Source organism: Podarcis bocagei, assembly GCF_964188305.1.
Source record: "Podarcis bocagei genome assembly, chromosome: 14".
NCBI lineage: Eukaryota > Metazoa > Chordata > Lepidosauria > Squamata > Lacertidae > Podarcis > Podarcis bocagei.
This window is the reverse complement of record NC_138139.1, coordinates 7,784,421-7,802,658: the sequence shown is the minus strand read 5'-3', so window position 1 is coordinate 7,802,658 and position 18,238 is coordinate 7,784,421. Positions and strand designations below refer to the sequence as shown.

The 18,238-nt window shown below is 48.0% G+C and overlaps 1 protein-coding gene across 1 annotated transcript; it reads right to left on the bottom strand.

Annotated features, from left to right (window-relative positions):
• Positions 1-855: 855 nt before the first annotated feature.
• LOC308572838 (SH2 domain-containing adapter protein F-like) lies at positions 856-16,982 on the bottom strand. Its single transcript, XM_081169279.1, has 7 exons — positions 16,677-16,982; positions 13,492-13,621; positions 7,003-7,227; positions 5,974-6,180; positions 4,626-4,749; positions 3,464-3,583; positions 856-2,299 (listed from the first exon to the last, which is right to left on the bottom strand). Exons 1-7 carry the CDS (start codon positions 16,977-16,979, stop codon positions 2,092-2,094), a joined length of 1,317 nt encoding a protein of 438 aa, XP_081025405.1. The 5' UTR covers positions 16,980-16,982; the 3' UTR covers positions 856-2,091.
• Between the last annotated feature and the right edge of the window lie 1,256 nt (positions 16,983-18,238).

The following is an 18,238-nucleotide window of genomic DNA, read 5'->3' as shown; positions in this document are numbered from 1 at the left end:
AATGAGCAGAGCATGTGGACTGCAGAGTACAAATGGGTCTCAATGTCCTCCCCGTAGCTGAAAGTCACTCTTTGTCAGCAAAGATGTGAAAGTCACCCAGAGACTGCAGTGGCAGGAGAAAAGACCATTTTGGTTTTTGGGCACAGGAAAGAGGAACATGGGTCACTTGCACACACGCCCACCCGAAGAACAACGTGACCTGGGGAAAGCCAACTCCGCTAGAGAAAGAACATCTGCAGGGAGTTTGTTTTATCCTTCCCCTTTTTTGATGCAATCCTGAGTTTGCAATGAGAGGGAGTGATTTGCTGGTAGCACCATAATATGTGCTGAAGCCCTCAGAGATCAACGGGCAGGTATAGCAACCGCCTGTCAGGCTCTAAGTAGATTTAAAAGGCACAGGAGAAGGCAGGCCTTAGTGGAACTAACAAGCCCAAGTAACAGGGATGCTGCGTGAAGATGTGCTGCCAAGTCTTGACCACAGCCATGAGTGTAACCAGATTCACACCATCCACATGTCCAGCAGGTGGTAGCAACGTAACCCACAAGGCCGCAAAGCAAACAACACACTGAAAACAAAGACCTCACAGGATTTCTCGTTATGATATGCCCCTCTGGAAGTTTTGCACAAATCCAGAAATTTACTGAATAAGTTAAATAATAAGCCCTACGCTTTCAGCAATAAGAACTAGATGGTACAACTGTAAGCATGAGAGAGATCATTCAGGCATTCTCAACGGCTAGCAAATTAAGCACAAAAAATTAGAGGAGTCTGGGGCAAGGGGAGAGCGCAAAGATAAGCTCTGAGTGCCCCTGTTTACTGTTGACGGTGCAGAGGACAGCAGCAATCAAGGCATGCCATGTCATTTGTTTTTTATTTGAAGGAGCTAGAAACAAAAGACCATCTGACTAGTACCAAATGAGGGTTTCACAATGCATCCTGGGTAAACTCATTACACAAGGGATCCTGACACATGCAAATCCTCCCACCATAGGGACATAAGAAGCTGCCTTGTACCAGGTCAGACTACCCATTCCTTTTGGTCCACGCCACTGTCTACCACAAGTGGTAGTGGTTCTCTAAGATCTGAAACACAGGACTTTCCTGTCCCTTGCCCCATCTGATCATTTCAGTTGGAGATGCCCAAAATTCAGCCTGGGACCTTCGGCATGCCTTTGCACCGAGCTCTAGTTCCTCTATCTTTCTTGTCATCCATTCTTTTTGTCTTCTCAGTTCAGTGAATCTCTGCCTGGAGGCTGGCTGATGGGGCCTTTTGGAAGATGATGAGGTCCAGTCATCGGGAGAGCTGGCTGAAGGCAGGCTGCTCACATGACTGAGGACAGAGACCTGGATTTGACCGATGAAGTAACATCAGGAGAGACAACTCCATTCGGGGGAAAGGCAGATCCTATTGAACAGCAACCAGTCAGAAATCCCATGGATAGTTTCGTCTGCTTGCAGGAAACTACCAGCTTTGAAGCTGCCGCAGATAGAGGTCAAAATAGAGAGAGCGGAGTCAGCAAGTTGTGAAACCAAGAGGAAGTTGGTGGCTGGTTGGCCCATTTGCAGGCTCCCTCTCTTGATCTCTCGTCCCTTTACAACTCTCAGTCAAAACAGGAAAGCTATCTCCACAGAACAGTACCATGCTTCATGTGACGTTGAATGATATGAATGCTTGATCTGCGATGTGCAGGCAACATGTGGCAAACAGGCCTGCTGGAAGTGGCCCCAAAGGAGTCAGATGGGAATAATGGTGTAGGTGGTTAGACTCCTTCACACTCGAGGTGCCACCCAGTTTTGTAATTCCAAGTCCTCCTCCCTGAGAACTGGTTTTCTCCTACTTTGGGGGGCCTGCCCTGAAGATGTCAAGAGAGTTAACTGGCACCCAGCGAGGAGGGCTTGGAGTCCCAAGATGCAAAAAGCCTGGTTTCTCCTGCAGATGCAGAGCTGAGGAAGGAACACTTCCGAGGTCCGTTTGGGTGGCCTGTGCCTTCCAGCCTCAGCTTGGACGCCTCCTCTTCCAATCCATGCAAGCAACTCCAATCCAAAAATGTTCTGCTCTTGTCCAACGCTCACCCGTCCTCCGCAAGAAGTCACTGCTCAGCTGCAAGGCAACTGGAGGGTTGCGTGGTGACGGGATAGAGCAGGGACATGTGCTCTGCTCCCTGGATGGGCAGCTTGTGGCTGGCGTAGTGGTGGATGATCTCAGGGACGTTGTCAAACGGAGGGCTGTGCTGGCCCAGGACAAACTTGTGGTCTTCAGTCTGCAAGAGCTTCATGTGAAGGAAGCCTTGGCTGCTCCTAGGGGAAGGAATGGTAGGTGGGTGGGTCAGCAGTGGGTTGGATCAGAGGTCCTGGGCCTCTTTCTCTTCCAGCCCTCTTTTCCCTGCTGGGTAGCCCTCTCTCAGCTGGTTAAATCCTCCCCTCTCCCTGAAATTCCAGTGCTGATTGACCCCCATGTATTGAGCTTTCTCCTAAGCTTAAAAGCAGCATGGGATAGGGAATTTCCATCAAAATCCTCTTGTGTAGCTCGGTGGGGGAAAGGGGATTGGATCTTTATATGGAGCTCCATCCCTTCTCCCTGCTGCTCAGTGGGAGAGTGTAACGTGGGCTCTGAAATATTAAGCAGTGGGCAGGAAGCAGACCAGAGGTGCAGATTGCATATTTCTGTAAAAGAGGCAAGATTCTTGGAGACTAAGCATCCTGACCAGAAAATGTGCATATCGCCTAGAAAATGTACAGAAGACGTTTGATATATATGCACATTCCCCAAGGCTTGTTGGAGATTATGCGTACCCAAAGAATGTACAAAATTCATCCACGATATGTACATTTACCCTGGGGTCAGCAAACTTTTTCAGCAGGGAGATGGTCCACAGTCCCTCAGACCTTGTGGGGGGCTGGACTATATTTTGAAGGGGAAAAATGAACGAATTCCTATGCCCCACAAATAACCCAGAGATGCATTTTAAATAAAAGGGCACATTCTACTCATGTAAAAACACACTGATTCCTGGACCGTCCGCGGGCCAGATTTAGAAGGCAATTGGGCCAGATCTGGCCCCGGACCTTAGTTTGCCTGCCCATGCGTTTACCCATGCCAGTTTGAGAGTATGTATATTGACCGAAAAATGTGCACATTCCCCTCTTCATGGATGGTTTATGTGCAGATTCTCCATGAGGTCTGGCGAATGTGCAGTTCTAATGCATATTAACCACTCAAATTACACTCCCCTTCCACTTACTATTCTTTCCGGATGGTCTCCCATCAACCTACCAACCACACCGAGACCTGCTTAACTTTAGCAAGTTCCAGATTGCAACCTTTTTGTTGCACGGCCCCATTTACTTCATCCTAATGCTCCCTGAACCCCTGCCAGGCTTTCCCAGTGAAACTCCATGAACTACTTTAGTCAGTTCAGAACAGTACGATGCATACAGAATCCTCAATGCTCACACACTCACTTCAGGGAGAGGGAGAAGGCATCATGGCTGCTCTCGCTGTTCCGCACCAGGTAACTGGCTTCTCTGCAAAGTCGCAGTAGCCCCTCGGCACCCACTCGGCTCAAGGTCCCATGATACCACCTGTAGAGGAGAAAGGAAGTCATCCACTCATACCCTTATAGAGAGGTCCATCAGGAACCTTCAGCTGGAGACGTGAGATACTAACCTAATTTTAAAATAAACTAAATAATAATAGTTTGTGGTCCACACGCACCTACATACCAAGGCATGAATTTCTCCACAAGGAGCCATATAAATAGAAGACACCTGAAGGTTTTCAGCCTGGATTAGGAACCACCTTTGTCACTTCAGAAAGATTCAAAGGGAGGCTCCAGAATGAAACTCATGATCTACAATGCACAACTAAAATTGACGGAGTGGGCTTAGGACTCAGTTGGAACAAAGGTTCTCTCCCCCGGCTGTGGATGTTAAATTAGCACAACAAAGCTAAGACGGGTGGGAAAATCACCCGTTGTTGCTGTTGTGTATGGCTATTGTTCTTCTATTATATGGGTCTGGGGAGCCTTTACTGGCCTTATCTCTCCACCCATGCTGAACCAAATGTGAGAGGTGGGAGGCCCCCTGTCCACTTGCCAATCCCCTGATGTCACTATGATGTCAAGCGATGCTGCACTTTGAAGCTCCAGTTGTCGAGACTTCAAAGCACAGCACAGGAACATGCAGGAGCTCACTTTACACTCCCAACTGTTATTTGAAGCCCCACTCTAATCTGCCCCACAGCATCTGATGAAATGGGTTTTATCCACACAAAAATGGATGCCACTATGAACCTTAGTCCTTCAAAGAGTCACGGATCTCTTTTTTTGAGCTCGTTTCACTACTGCCATTTTTGTCCAGATTGTGATCATCAGTCGCTGCTTATTGGCTAAGAGGCCCAGGACGAGTTCTGGGGCGGGACATTGGCTTGGTGTCTCTGTCAACAGAAATGGCCAAAGCAGGGTTTTGCTGAAAGTGTTGTATTCCTACCACACAAAACTCAGGAGAGGAAGGTGGACGGGGTCAAGTATGTGGTGTTGTCGGTGGCCTGGTGTGTGATTAAACATGCAATAAAGATTGCCAGTGTCCCTGTCCCAGCCTCTTCTCCTACGCTCAAGCTACTTACGCTTGGCTCTCCAGCGGCAAAGTGGGATTGACGCGTTCACCGAAAGCTAACCCGTGCTCCATGCTCAGCCAGCATGCGCTACTCCTCTTCTCTGGGCAAGGCTGGTTCTTGACAGCTCCCTTGCCTTGGGGCAGAAACACATGAGTGTGCATGAAACAAGGAACACGTGGTGGCAGGTCCCAAGGTGCAGAACAAGAGCGACTCAGAAAGCAGGATAACAGATTGGGGAAGAGCGCAAGAAACCTGGGAGCCCTGAATTTATAGTGCAGCATCAGGGCGTGAGACAAAAAAGGAAGAAGGTGGAGGTGGAAAAAAGTGACAGGAGATCACATGGCAGGGCTATCCGGTAAACATGCAAAGGAATTGAGCTAATAAAATGCTGTCCTGATGTTGGGAAAGGTTGAGGGCACAAGTAGAAGGGGAAGACAGGGACGAGATGGTTGGACAGTGTTCTCGAAGCTACTAACATGAGTTTGACCAAACTGCGGGAGGCAGTGGAAGACAGGAGTGCCTGGCATTCCCTGGTCCATGGGGTCACGAAGAGTCGGACACGACTAAACGACTAAACAACAACAACAAAACCCCACTGAACACTATGGGGCTTGCTTCTGAGTAAGCGTGCACAGGGTTGCACCACAAGGCCTGTTATGTAGTCTGATTCACTGCAAGCAGGAAATCTACCCCCTGATCACTGGAGGCCCCATCCTCACCTTTTTTAGTATCTCAGGGCCAAAACATGTTTTGTCTACTTCCATGATTCCTCCCCCCCCACCCCGCGGGTTTGGTGTGTTTTAAAAAATGAAAAAGCAACTTCAGGGAGCTAGAGGGTTAGGGAGACGAGGGCTCTTTAAATCTTTCACTGCCAGCCACTCTAAAACCACATATCCCTCCAGCAGCTTTGCTTCTCAGCGGGGAAAGGATGTGGGGACCACTAATGCTTTCTACCATGGAATGAGTCGACCAACTCGTGAGGAGGCAATTTTGAGTGGACAAATTGCTGGCCAGAAAAGGGTTCAATGGCTCCTCGCATTCCTCCCTGCAAACCGATGCCCCCTGTGGCTACTTCCCTTAAAAGCATAAAACAGAGTCCAGTAGAAAGTGTCAGTCACATAACTGTGCTGTGTAGCCCTTAGCCTTTGAAGTAGGAGCTGCCCATTTTTCAGATTCATCATGAGGTCTAGGAACTTTATCTTTAAATACAAGATAATAAGAAGAGATTTGTGGGACCCTGTGTTGTCTTGCATGTCTGTGGAGCAATTGCTGTCAGCAATTGCTCTACTTATATTATCTCAATGGTTGAAACATCCATATTCCCATCCCAAAGATTGTGTGGTTTGTGGATACCCACTACTGACATCCAGGGGTCTGGCCAGAGCTTCAGGGTCCTGGAGGCTGGCGCTGGTATCCTGGAGGCTTGGCGGAGCATCAGCCGGCAGGCATCTGGCGCTGATGCTCTGAAGAGTGGGTGGTCCCTCAGCATCCATGTGGTTCGCAGCGCTGTCTAGCTGGCCAACGGGCGGGGGCCATGGCAGCTCCTGAATTCCTTCGATTTCAACTGGACGGATCATTAGGAGAGAAAAGAAAGAATTCTGGAGGGAGGCTGGCTAGATATTCCCAGGGAGCAGAAAGGGCTTAAAGCCCCTCCCAAAGAGGTGCTCAGATCAACCTGTCAGTCCCCACAGCAACATAAAAAAGACATTAAGACATCCAGACACCCAGGCAAAGTGATGGAATGGCCAACCATCGGGGATAATGGAAGCTGCACTCCAAAACATCTGATGCGCACCAAACTGCAGAAGGCTGGTTTAACTTTTAGCTTGGCTCTCCATCCCACCACGAAAACATAAATAAAGCAGATTCTGTTAGGGACAGGCAAATCTGTCATATTCAGTTTCTCAGGGTTTGTCAGGTTTCCAATCTTACGTTCAGTTTGCTACATTTCCATATAAATTTGTGATCTTTTGGGAAGTCCTTGTAAAAATTCATCAGAATTTTAGTGTGGATTTCTCCTAATACACATACTTTTGTATGCAATTTTGCCTAATATACGCATTTTCCACAGCAAGATTCCCTAATATAATGCATTTGGTATGTCGTTTCAGTAATATGTGCATTCATATGCCTGCTTTGCCCTGCCATTTGCATTTTTGTACATGTTACGTGGCTGCAGAACTGCATTACCTCAAATAAGTTTGAAAAACAGCTGTGTCTCAGTTTGCCTATTGTTTCAGAAGTGTAAATTTGGTAGGTTCGCCTTTAAATGAGAGCTGAATTGAAATTCCATCCTGGCTCCCTGTCTTTTGTCTTATGCCTGCCTAATCCCACCTATCCCCAAACCAAAAAAGTCCCTGTGCCAATGCTCCCTTTGGCTACTTGCCTGCAAATACCCTGGAGATACGCTCCTTTTTCCACTCCCAGGGCTGATCATATTCCTCCGGTGGCCGCTCATCGTCTTCCGGCAGCCACGAGTATCGGCACTGCACGCCAGGTGGTTGCTGCAGGTCAGGGTCCATGCAGTTCTCAGGTGCTTCATAGGGAATGTCATATAAGTGCAGAGGTTTTTGAGCAGGTAGCGCATCGTTGGAGCCGGTTTTCTGGATCTCTGGTAGCAAAGAAGGAAAGATTTCACTTTAAAGCAGGCTTGCAAATAGTTACTAGCCTGCAAAAGAATTTTACCTGCCTGCTGGGAGTTGGCAGAAGAGGGACAGAGAGCTCGCTCCCTCCTGCAGCAGTTTGCGGCATCTTTTTGCAGGGCACAGAGAAGGCATAGAGTGCCCCAGACCACTCCTGTGTCTGCATGAGTTTCCATGCACTTGTTTGCATGCCATTCTTTCTCGCTTCTTATGGCTACTGCTTAAAATGCAAGGCCATTTTAATATCCAAGCACAGTTCCAAGCACAATTCAAAGTGTTGGTGCTGACCTTTAAAGCCCTAAACGGCCTCGGCCCAGTATACCTGACGGAGCATCTCCACCCCCATCGTTCTGCCCGGACACTGAGATCCAGCGCCGAGGGCCTTCTGGCGGTTCCCTCACTCTGAGAAGCAAAGCTACAGGAAACCAGGCAGAGGGCCTTCTTGGTAGTGGCGCCCTCCCTGTGGAACGCCCTCCCCCCCCCCAGATGTCAAAGAGAACAACAACTACCAGACTTTTAGAAGACATCTGAAGGCAGCCTTGTTTAGGTAAGCTTTTAATGTTTAACAGACCACTGTACTTTAATACTTTGTTAGAAGCCGCCCACAGTGGCTGGGGAAACCCAGGTAGATGGGCAGGGTATAAAGAATAAATTGTTGTTGTTGTTATCCCTCCCTGGATTCCAGATTTGCACCTCTGGGATTTCACATGTCCATTTAGAAACTACCCAGTTCCTTATAGCACACTTGAATTAGACTTCCGGGGTGGCGCCATCGGTAATGGCGGATTCCCTCTGATCCGGAGGGACTGGCTCCACGGAAAACGGGTCTGTTCTGCTACGGCGAAGCGGGGACCCTTTAAAAAATCACAGGCGGATGAAGCCTGTGACCATGGGACTCGGCGGGCACCTTTCGTGCCCCCCCAATTCGTAAAGGAACCCAATTACGGGCTCCGGAGCGAAGAGGGGCTAGTGGCGCGGTGCTGAGAGTCAACTGCTTCTTCCATGGAGCGAAGTCGCACAGCCGTTGCCGGAGAGCGCTACCTTTTTCCTGGGACAATTTGGCTACAAAAACAACTACCCGTGAGCAGATCAAATTTGGACAATTGGAATTTAAACAACGTCTGTGAGTAGAACGGAAAATTGGATTAAGAAATTCCTCTTAATTTGGCACTGAAGCGGGAAGGTCTAAACAGGAAATCAGCCTTCCGTTTCTTGTAGATAGATTAAAGGAAAGACATGGCAAACTAGAGTTTAGAAAATCGTTTGTAAAGGATCAACTTTCATCATCTAAAACTACTGAACCCCCTTCGGAAGCAGGAGAAGAGGGGGGATTTTTTCCGGATTGTTTAAACCTGCAGAAGAGAGTGTAAAGAAAAGTAATTTTCCACCGTCTTGAACCTGGGAGTGGGGTGTCAGGACAGACGTTTTTGGGAAGTTCATTGACTATAGACAAATGTTTCTGACAGACAGTTAAAAGAAGAGAAACATAGTGATTCCATTGTTCTCTTTCGCATTTTAAAGGAACAAATATTGACAAAATATCTGAAAAAGGAAACTTTGTTGTTAGATCTGCTGTTAAAAAAAAAAGAAAGAAAAGAGATTGATACAAATAGAAGTTCTTCCCCTAGAGGGAGCTTGTGAAACTGTTATTAAATTTGAACTGGGGAGCTTCACAGCTGCAAACAGATTAAGATCGTGGGAACAGACTTCTGACCTTGCATAACAATGTATTCAGAGGCTCTGCAAGACAAGTGTTTTATTGGAACAGTTACATGAGAAGACGGATTTGATGACTGTTGCAATTAGAAATTTTGGACAGGTAGTGGGTATCTATATAGAGCCCACCCAGGAATCAACTCAGGAGTGTGCTCTGACAGATCAGATGAGGGAGGAGGTTGTTGCGGGACCTCGGGTGGCAGAGATGGAGGGAGCTGTGGCCCAGCAGGAACATGAGTTGTTAGATCTGACAAATGAACTTGGAAAAAGCCAGATTTGGAGAGATAGAGTTTTGTTTGGCTTGGAGATGGGAGGCTGGATAGACCCCCCTATGCAGGGATGTCTTGACTTTCCAAGTCTGGCAATGGGCCGTGAGGAGTTTGGGGTTGTGGGGGTCCTCAACTCTGGAGGGACCTTGAAACATGCTTTTAAATACCACATGGAGCTCAGTGTGGACTATGGAAAAGGGGCTGATCTGTCGAGAAGGGACAAAAATACTGTCAAGTTGGAGTTTCCACGAGTGAAAGGACCAGGAGACAAAGTAAAGTACAGGTATAAATATGAAGAAGATCTGCGGAAGGGACATGGAAGAGACTTAAGGGCCTCGGACATAAGATTACCAGGTTAATGAACTAGATGGATGGGATAGAAAGGACTGACAAAACCCGGGACCAGGAGGAAGAGACGTTGGATGAAGATTGGAAGAAAGTTTTTTTAAAAAAAATATTTAGGATTGTTTTGTAAAATTTATGAGTATTAGAAAAATGTTGGAACGAAATAATAATAATAATTATTATTATTATTATTATTATTATTATTATTATTATTATTATTATTATTATTATTTGTACCCCGCCCATCTGGCTGGGTTTCCCCAGTCACTCTGGGCGGCTTCCATAGAAACCAAAAAAAACTAAAATATCATACATTAAAAACTTCCCTGAACAGGGCTGCCTTAAGATGTCTTCTGAATGTCAGCTAGTTGTTTATCGTTTTGACATCTGATGGGAGGGCGTTCCACAGGGCGGGCGCCACTACCGAAAAGGCCCTCTGCCTGGTTCCCTGTAGCTTTGCTTCTCGCAATGAGGGAACCGCCAGAAGGCCCTCGGCGCTGGACCTCAGCGTCCGGGCAGAACGATGGGGGTGGAGACGCTCCTTCAGGTATACTGGGCCGAGGCCGTTTAGGGCTTTAAAGGTCAACACCAGCACTTTGAATTGTGCTCGGAAACGTACTGGGAGCCAATGTAGATCTTTCAAGATCTTTCAATTATTTGGCTTTAGCAGAAATGATAAAAAGAACTATGCAAGAATATGTTATGGTTATGAGAAATTGGTATAAATAAGATTTAAGCATTAAGTTATAGGGTTTTTTATAGTAAGATAAGGTTAAAATAGATTAAGGTAATTTAATGACAGAATATTATGAAAAATGGGAAGGATTTGCTGTGATAATTAATAACTAGAATACAAAAAAGGGAGGCGTGAGGAGGTCGATGAAATAAGGTAATGACAGTTAAGGATTTGAGAATATTGGATCTGTTTTTAAATTTTTGTGGTTTATTTTTGTTTTTTGATTTTGATGTGTTATGTGTTTTGCTTTTGCTTTTTGCTTTTGATTTTTATTGTTTGATTGCTGTTTGTTTTTCCCTTGTTTGTTTTTTTTTTCCTTTTCTTCTTTGTTTCTTTGTTTTTTCTGTAATTTTAAAATGCTTAATAAATATCATTTAAAAAAAAAAAAGCACACTTGAATTAATGGCTCCTCCAGTGACCTGTTGAATACTGAATATTCATTGATTGCACAAAGCATACGTGGTGTTTGGAGGCCATTCAAGTCTTTATTGAGCCTTCCTTCTGATTTGTTTATGGGGCAGTTATACCACAACTGGAATTCCGCCTGTATCCATCCTGATTTATTTGCACTGTTTGCACACCTTCCTACTGACAATTCGTAGCAACCCTGGCTGGCATCTGGGGCGGAACTTTTATTAGCAGATTGCCCTAAGTTTTTGAGCTTTTTTAAGGAGACTAGCCAAAGTTGCTGCTTTTTTTAAAAGTGGATTTGTTCCACTAAGGTAACAGAGCACTTCAATCCACTTGAATTTCCCAAACCTACAGTTCAAGTATACATTTGAGCCCCTCCTGCAAAATACTGCCAGTCTGAACTGCTGCAGGTTGCTTTTCGTATGCAGTGACAGGCAGAGACAGCAGTGACCATAATTTAACTTTCATATTTGGGGCAACTGTTAAGTGACATGGTTAGGAGGAGGAAGAGAAGGAAGAGAATTTCTTCCAGAACAGGACTGCCTCCTTCCGGGTTTGTTTTTATTTTTAATGCACATTTCTGGTGTTGCATCAGAACAGGACTTGAGGAATCCACATTCACTCAGCCATGAAGCTCCCTGTGGCAACTTTTGGCAGCCACCCAATCTTTCACTGGAGTGAAAGATTATCAGTCATGGGGGCAGGGAGAGTGTGCGTATGAATTTAACAGCGCTCAGCTTTTTATTTTATTTTTAAGTTGCTGTTTTGTTACTGTTGATAATATGGTTTTATAGATTATAAATGCCGTATTGATTTGTTAATCACATGAGTTTTGTTGTAACTGCGATATTTAGCTTATTTTTAGTAGCTGCTTTGTTAATAGCGTTTTATAGATTGTAATTGTTTTCTTGATGATTTGTTACTTATTTTATATCACTGTATTTGTGATGTTCCATTATGTTTTATTGGGACACGGGTGGCACTGTGGGTTAAACCACAGAGCCTAGGACTTGCCGATCAGAAGGTCGGTGGTTCGAATCCCTGCGACGGGGTGAGCTCCTGTTGCTCAGTCCCTGCTCCTGCCAACCTAGCAGTTTGAAACCACGTTAAAGTGCAAATAGATAAACAGGTACCGCTCCAGTGGGAAGGTAAACAGCATTTCCATGCGCTGCTCTGGTTCGCCAGAAGCGACTTAGTCATGCTGGCCACATGACCAGGAAGCTCTACGCCAGCTCCCTCGGCCAGTAAAGCGAGATGAGCGCTGCAACCCCAGAGTCGGTCACGACTGGACCTAATGGTCAGGGGTCCCTTTACCCTTTACCTTTTATTATGTTTTATTATGTCTTCATCCTTTCATTAAGTTGGAAGGGACCCTTAGGATCATCTCATCCCACCCCCATATTTTTTGTAAGCCGCTCTGGGATTCATTTGAATGAAAAGTGGCATAAAAATACAACAAATCGAACCAAATCAATCAAAATCTCAGCCTAACCTTCCTCACAGGGTTGCTGTGAGGATAAAAGGCGAGGGAGGAACTGTCTATTCTGCCTCCAGTTCACTGAAGAAGAAGAGTTTGGATTTGATATCCCGCCTTTCACTCCCCTTCAGGAGTCTCAAAGCGGCTAACATTCTCCTTTCCCTTCCTCCCCCACAACAAACACTCTGTGAGGTGAGTGGGGCTGAGAGACTTCAGAGAAGTGTGACTAGCCCAAGGTCACCCAGCAGCTGCATGTGGAGGAGCGGAGACACGAACCCGGTTCCCCAGATTACGAGACTACCGCACTTAACCACTACACCACACTGGCTCTCAACTGGAAGAAAGATGACATTTAAATGTAGTAAGTAAGGGACAGGGGTGGCGCTGTGGTGTAAGCCACTGAGCCTTGGGCTTGCCGGTCGGAAGGTCGGTGGTTCGAATCCCAAAAAACAGAAAATATCACAAAATTGTGAACTCACAGCTAGAACAATGAGCATGCCACTACTGCGATTTTTTCTGTTAAATACTTTCTACTAGCTTCATGAACATACAGAAGCCAACCTGGAAACACAATAAACTGAAGGATGAGGTTGAAACAAACAAGCACTGAGTGTAGGAAAATAGAAGATAATGAAATACAGTGGTGCCTCGCAAGACGAAATTAATCCGTTCCGCGAGTCTCTTCGTCTAGCGGTTTTTTCATCTTGCGAAGCAACCCTATTAGCGGCTTAGCGGATTAGCGCTATTAGCGGTTTAGCAGTTTAGCGGCTATTAAAGGCTTAGCGGCTATTAGAGGCTTAGCGGATTAGCGGCTAAAAGGCTATTAGCGGATTAGCGGCTTAGAAAAAGGGGGGGAAGTGGGGGAAAATCAGAACACTTGCAAGACGTTTTCGTCTTGCAAAACAAGCCCATAGGAAAAATCGTCTTGCGAAGCAGCTCAAAAACGGAAAACCCTTTCGTCTAGCAGGTTTTCCGTCTTGCGAGGCATTCGTCTTGCGGGGCACCACTGTAAAGATCATATATGACACTCAATAGACGTCTTTGCACTAGCTCAGCCTTCCCCAACCCAGTTCTCTCCAGATGTGTTGGACAAAAGCTCCCATAGTCTCAGACCATACTGGCTGGGACTGATGGGAACCGGAGTTCAAAATACCCAGATTAGAGAAAGCTGCATCAGAGAGCATCATTAAGTTTTCCATCCAACACTGCAAGGTTAGTCTGACTCCAGATCCGGGAGGTCAAGAAACACAGAAGACTTAGCATCAAAACGGTACTTTACCAGCCAGCAACTTCTGAGCTTCATATGGTTCCATATAGCCTTCGCTTTTCACCCTTTCCTGCTCCCCAGTTTGACAACTAGTTTCTTGTCTAGTATCAAATGGATCTGCGTAGTCCTCCACTATCATCATCTGAAAGGGAGAAGGCGACCCAATTAGTTAGAAAAATACAGTACTGTTTTATACAGAGTCAGGCCATGGCTCCATCTACTTTGGTACTGGGTTTCATTGTATTTTACCTATTGTTTGTAACATGTCTGCTCTTTCGCTTTGTGCTTTAAATCCATAATTCTGTGGAACCTGAAAGCCAAGGCAGCTAGTTTCCTTCACCTCCTAGAGCAGTGTTTCCCAACCTTTTTTGGGCAAAGGCACACTTGTTTGATGAAAAAAATCTCGAGGCACACCACCATTACAGCCCCGTGACGTCAGCGCGCAGCGGCACGCCGGGAGGGACGCACGAAAGTGTAAGTTTCAATTTTTTCCCCTCCCCCTTGCCGGGGAACCTCCAAGCTTTGGGGGTGGGGGGGGGGAGGAGGCAGCAAAGCGAGGCATGAAGGAGAGCGCGGCTTGGCTGGGTGAGCTTTGGCAGGGGCAGGGAATGAGAGCCGCGAGGCGGGCGCCGCGGACGGAGGCGCTGCCCGCCGAGCTCGCAGGCAGCCAGGCAGGCAGACAGCGAGAGCCCCGCGCTGGGCGGCCTCTCCTCGCCGCCGCCGCCCCGCCTCTCGCCGCCCGACTCGCCCGCCTCCCTCCAGGCAACATCTCGCGGCACACCAGGCAACATCTCGCGGCACACTAGTGTGCCGCGGAACAGTGGTTGGGAAACACTGTCCTAGAGGATAGTCGTGATGGCAATGTTCAGAAAAAGTTATTTATGTGTGCACCAACTGCGGCCCATGTTTTGTTAGCCCCAAAATGGAAAACGAGTGAGGTCCCAACCAAAGAGGAATGGCAACTTAAGTTGACAGAATATGCACAACTTGCAGACATAACATATAAGAGAACAAGAAGAACATATGTTTAAAGAAGATTGGAAAACATCTACTGAATATATGGGAAATAACTGTGTACAGCTGAAAACACTGACAGCATTAAGATAAATTCAACAGCGTAAGTAAGTTTTGATGGATGCAATAATGGAAAACTGATTGGTATAGTTTTTGTAAAATATGCAGGGATTTATAATATGTAAAATGAACCATGGAACGTGAAGAAAGGAAGTCATTGATATCTTAAGGATGTCAAATGTTTATTTTAAACTGTAAAACAGAAAAATTTATATATATATAAAGTTCCGAGTCTGCCTTCACAGACTCGGAACAGACACCGAAACAGCAAGCAGTCGACATGACTTCTCCATACCTGGGAAAGCATTTAGACTTATTTATACAAAACCAAGCTATGTAAACTGGCATCTACAGCCCAATTAACTCGCCCTTGGCTTGCAGGCCCCTTCCCAACTCTCACCATAGGAGCCAACTCCTAGGGGCCAAGGTACCTTCAACCCCCTCCCCCCAATAAATTTCTGAGGGGGCCACCTAACCCAAAAAGTTTGTGGGCATTGCCATTCAAATGACGTGCACACGCCATGTTTTGTGATCAATTATGTGGGTCGAGGCTTACCGCCCCTACCCCCAATATTTTATTAAAGTTGGCACCCCGACTCTCACCCATCTCCCCGATAAGGGAGAAGCTGGCAGGCGGGCAGTGTGAGAAGCCTCCCCTCTACCAACTAGCTAACCATCCCAAGCCCACCAATCAGCAGCGCATCAAAGCAAGCCAAAGAGCACATTGAAAAGCAAAGGCTTAAACATATGTGAACTCATTCATGCAGCAACTAACAATTAGTCCCAGTGCTATCTTGTCTACCAAGGTGGCATTTACAGGCCTTCCAGAACATTTTCGCGGTTTGGTTCTGCACAGGAGAGCGCTGTTGCACAGCACTCAGAATCCACTTGTCGATTTCCCAGAGGCACCTGGTTGGCCACTGAAGAACAGGATGGTGGACTAGATTGGGCCACTGGCCTGATTCAGCTTGGCTTTCTGAGTTCTTATTCTTTATTGAATTTATATACCACTCTATACCCCAAGGTCTCAGGGCGGTTTACAGAAAAGATCAACATAAAAACCACAATATACCAGTATACACTGGACGCTCGGGTTGCGAACATGATCCATGCGAGAGGCACGTTCGCAACCCACAGTGTTTGCAACCTGCAACTCGCACATCTGTGCACGCGTGGGTTGTGATTCGGTGCTTCTGTGCATGTGCAAAGCACGATTTAGTGTTTCTGCACATGCACAAGCGCCAAAACCTGGAAGCAAACATTCTGGTACTTCCGGGTTCAGCGCGGTGCGCAACCCGAAATCACACAACCCAAAGCGTCTGTAACCCGAGGTATTACTGTATAATCGAAATAAACAACAACAACAACTCAATAACACCCCCCCCCCAAAAAAGGAGCCACACAAGAAGTAACTTTCTAATGCAGGGGTAAGGCAGGAGCCTGTGGCCTCCAGGTCTTGCTGGACTCCAACTCCCATCCTCCCTGACCATTGGCCATGCTGGCTGGGACTGATGGGAGTTGGAGTCCAGCAACATCTGGAGGGCATTGCATGGGCTACAGGTGATCTAGGGGCGGGGGGGCGGGGGGGATAAGCAAATCCTGGTAACCTGCAGTGCCCAAAGGGCCATGAGTCAAAAAGAGCAGCCAAGGACGTGTCTTTGCAAAACAGAACACGACCACTTTAATTCCTGCCTTGCAGGGGTTGGACTAAATGACCCTGGGACCCTTTCCAACTCTAGAATTCTGCGATTCTAACAACTGGGAGGCAGACCCGTTTCAAAACTGCTGGCGAGGTGGCCTCCGGTCCATGCAGGGCGAGGGCACGGTCCTATACACGTGAACTCGGAGGTCGGCCCCAGTGGGCTCCCGGCTGCTTACCTCCGGGGAAACGTGTCTGGGATCGAAGCCGAGAAGTCTTGCCCCGCCCGTCCCCAGGCTCCTTTTTGCGTTTTGCTGGGACGAGGAGAACAATGGGGGCTTACTTCCGAGTAAAGAGAGCCAGGCTGGAGGCTGAAACGAAAGCCTCCCCTTCCCACCCCACCCTCCGGAGAAAGAGCATCGTGTAAACAGGGGCACCTCCGGCTCCCGCCCCGGCAGCCCCCCGACGGAGAGGGCGGCCCCACCTTTTCTCGCTGGCCCTGCGCATCGCCGGTCCCGGAGGCCGCGGCTGTTTCGGCCGCCTGCGCCGCTTCCACCCGGATGAGGCGCCTCCGGGGCGATCGGCAGCGGCGGCCGTCGGGGTCGGCGGCGGGCGCGGAGGAGGAGGCGGCGGCGCCGCCCGCGTAGGGGTCTTCGAAGTCCCGCTCCCGCTGCAGCCGGTAGGCAGCGAGCAGGTCGGGCTGCTCGGGGCCCGCCGCGTAATCCGGCTGCGGCGGCGCCGGCTTGGCGCTGCGGAAAAGCAGGCGCTCGCGGAGCCAGCGCGCCATGGTGCGCCCCGGGGCGGCGGCGGCGGCGGGGCGCACGCGGAGCAGCGGCGGCGGTCCCGGGCCCGCCGCGGAAGGGCCGGTCGGAGCTCCTGCTCGCCTAGCCGGCCGGTGCGGAAGCGCTGTGCCCGCCCATCGCCCCCGATCTCCCCCTCCTTTCCCGGCGCGCTGCTCCCCGAGACGCATCGGGCCTTTGGGGCGCAAGCTCGGCGACGGGGCGGCGATCGCCACGGAGCGCCCCCGACCCCGATCGCTCCCGTGCGGAGCCTTGGCCTCCCAGTGAACCCACAGCTTTTCGGCTGTTCCTTTTCGCGTGTGTTCCACGTCCCCCCTCCCCATCGACGCGCCCCGTTTCCTTTTTTTTTAAACATTGTGGAACAATTTATTCTTTTTTTTAATAACTTTTTTATTCAAAATTAAAACAAAACATATTATCCAGAAACATATCATCCTTATTCCCCCCCATTTTCCCCCTCCCCCCACAGAACCCACCCACCCCCACCCCGACTTCCCTCAGTTCCAGTCTTTGATTTCTCTAAAAGTGCTGTTTTCTGCATGTTACGCAGTTGTATAGATCCTCAAACTATTTAGCTGATTATTGTCAATAAAAAGTTTGTGAATATTTATTCAAAGCCAGCCAAGGAGCCCAGCAAAGGGTTCCCATTCATCTTTAAAGTCAGTTATCCTTGTCCCGTAGCTTGTATGTCAGTTTTGCCAGTTCTGCATAGTCCATCAATTTTTCTTGCCATGACTCTTTAGTTGGGTTTCTTCAGTCTTCCATCCTTGTGCTATTAAAATTTACTCTCGCAGCCTTCACATACATGAAGATGTTTTTCAGCTTTTTTGGCAGATCTTTGACTCGCCCCGTTTCTAAGCATAGCCCCGGATTCCCCCCTTTAAAAAACATGGTCCATGTTTTGCTCGGATCTCTGACAGTTGTTACCGGGAAATTCGAAAAGGGGTGAGAGACCTCTGCCCCCCCCCCCAGCCTTGCCTCTCCACACTGGGAGGCAAAGACAAAGAGCCTCAGCTGCACATTACCAAATATAGCAGTTCACTGATAAATTTATCTATGTACTGACTCAGTGGGGAAACTTTAGGAAATGATAAGAAAACGCCTCTTGGTGTCAATGTTCCAATGGCATTTAGGACCCAGGGAAGTGCGGTGTAAAGGGAGGGGTGAGTGAGGCCACCATAATCTCTGAGATGTAGTCAAGTCCAGGGGTGATATCCTGCCCCAAGAGTGTCAGACGGATAACCAT

Bases quoted from the DNA above. Each gene is read 5' to 3' on its own strand.
- LOC308572838 (XM_081169279.1), bottom strand. From the start codon at position 16,979: ATGGCGCGCTGGCTCCGCGAGCGCCTGCTTTTCCGCAGCGCCAAGCCG. The intron at 6,181-7,002 runs GCAAGTAGCCAA...TGATCCGTCCAG, and splicing joins TATCTCCAGGGTATTTGCAG to TTGAAATCGAAGGAATTCAG. The intron at 2,300-3,463 runs GTGAGTGTGTGA...TCCTTCCCCTAG, and splicing joins GCCTTCTCCCTCTCCCTGAA to GAGCAGCCAAGGCTTCCTTC.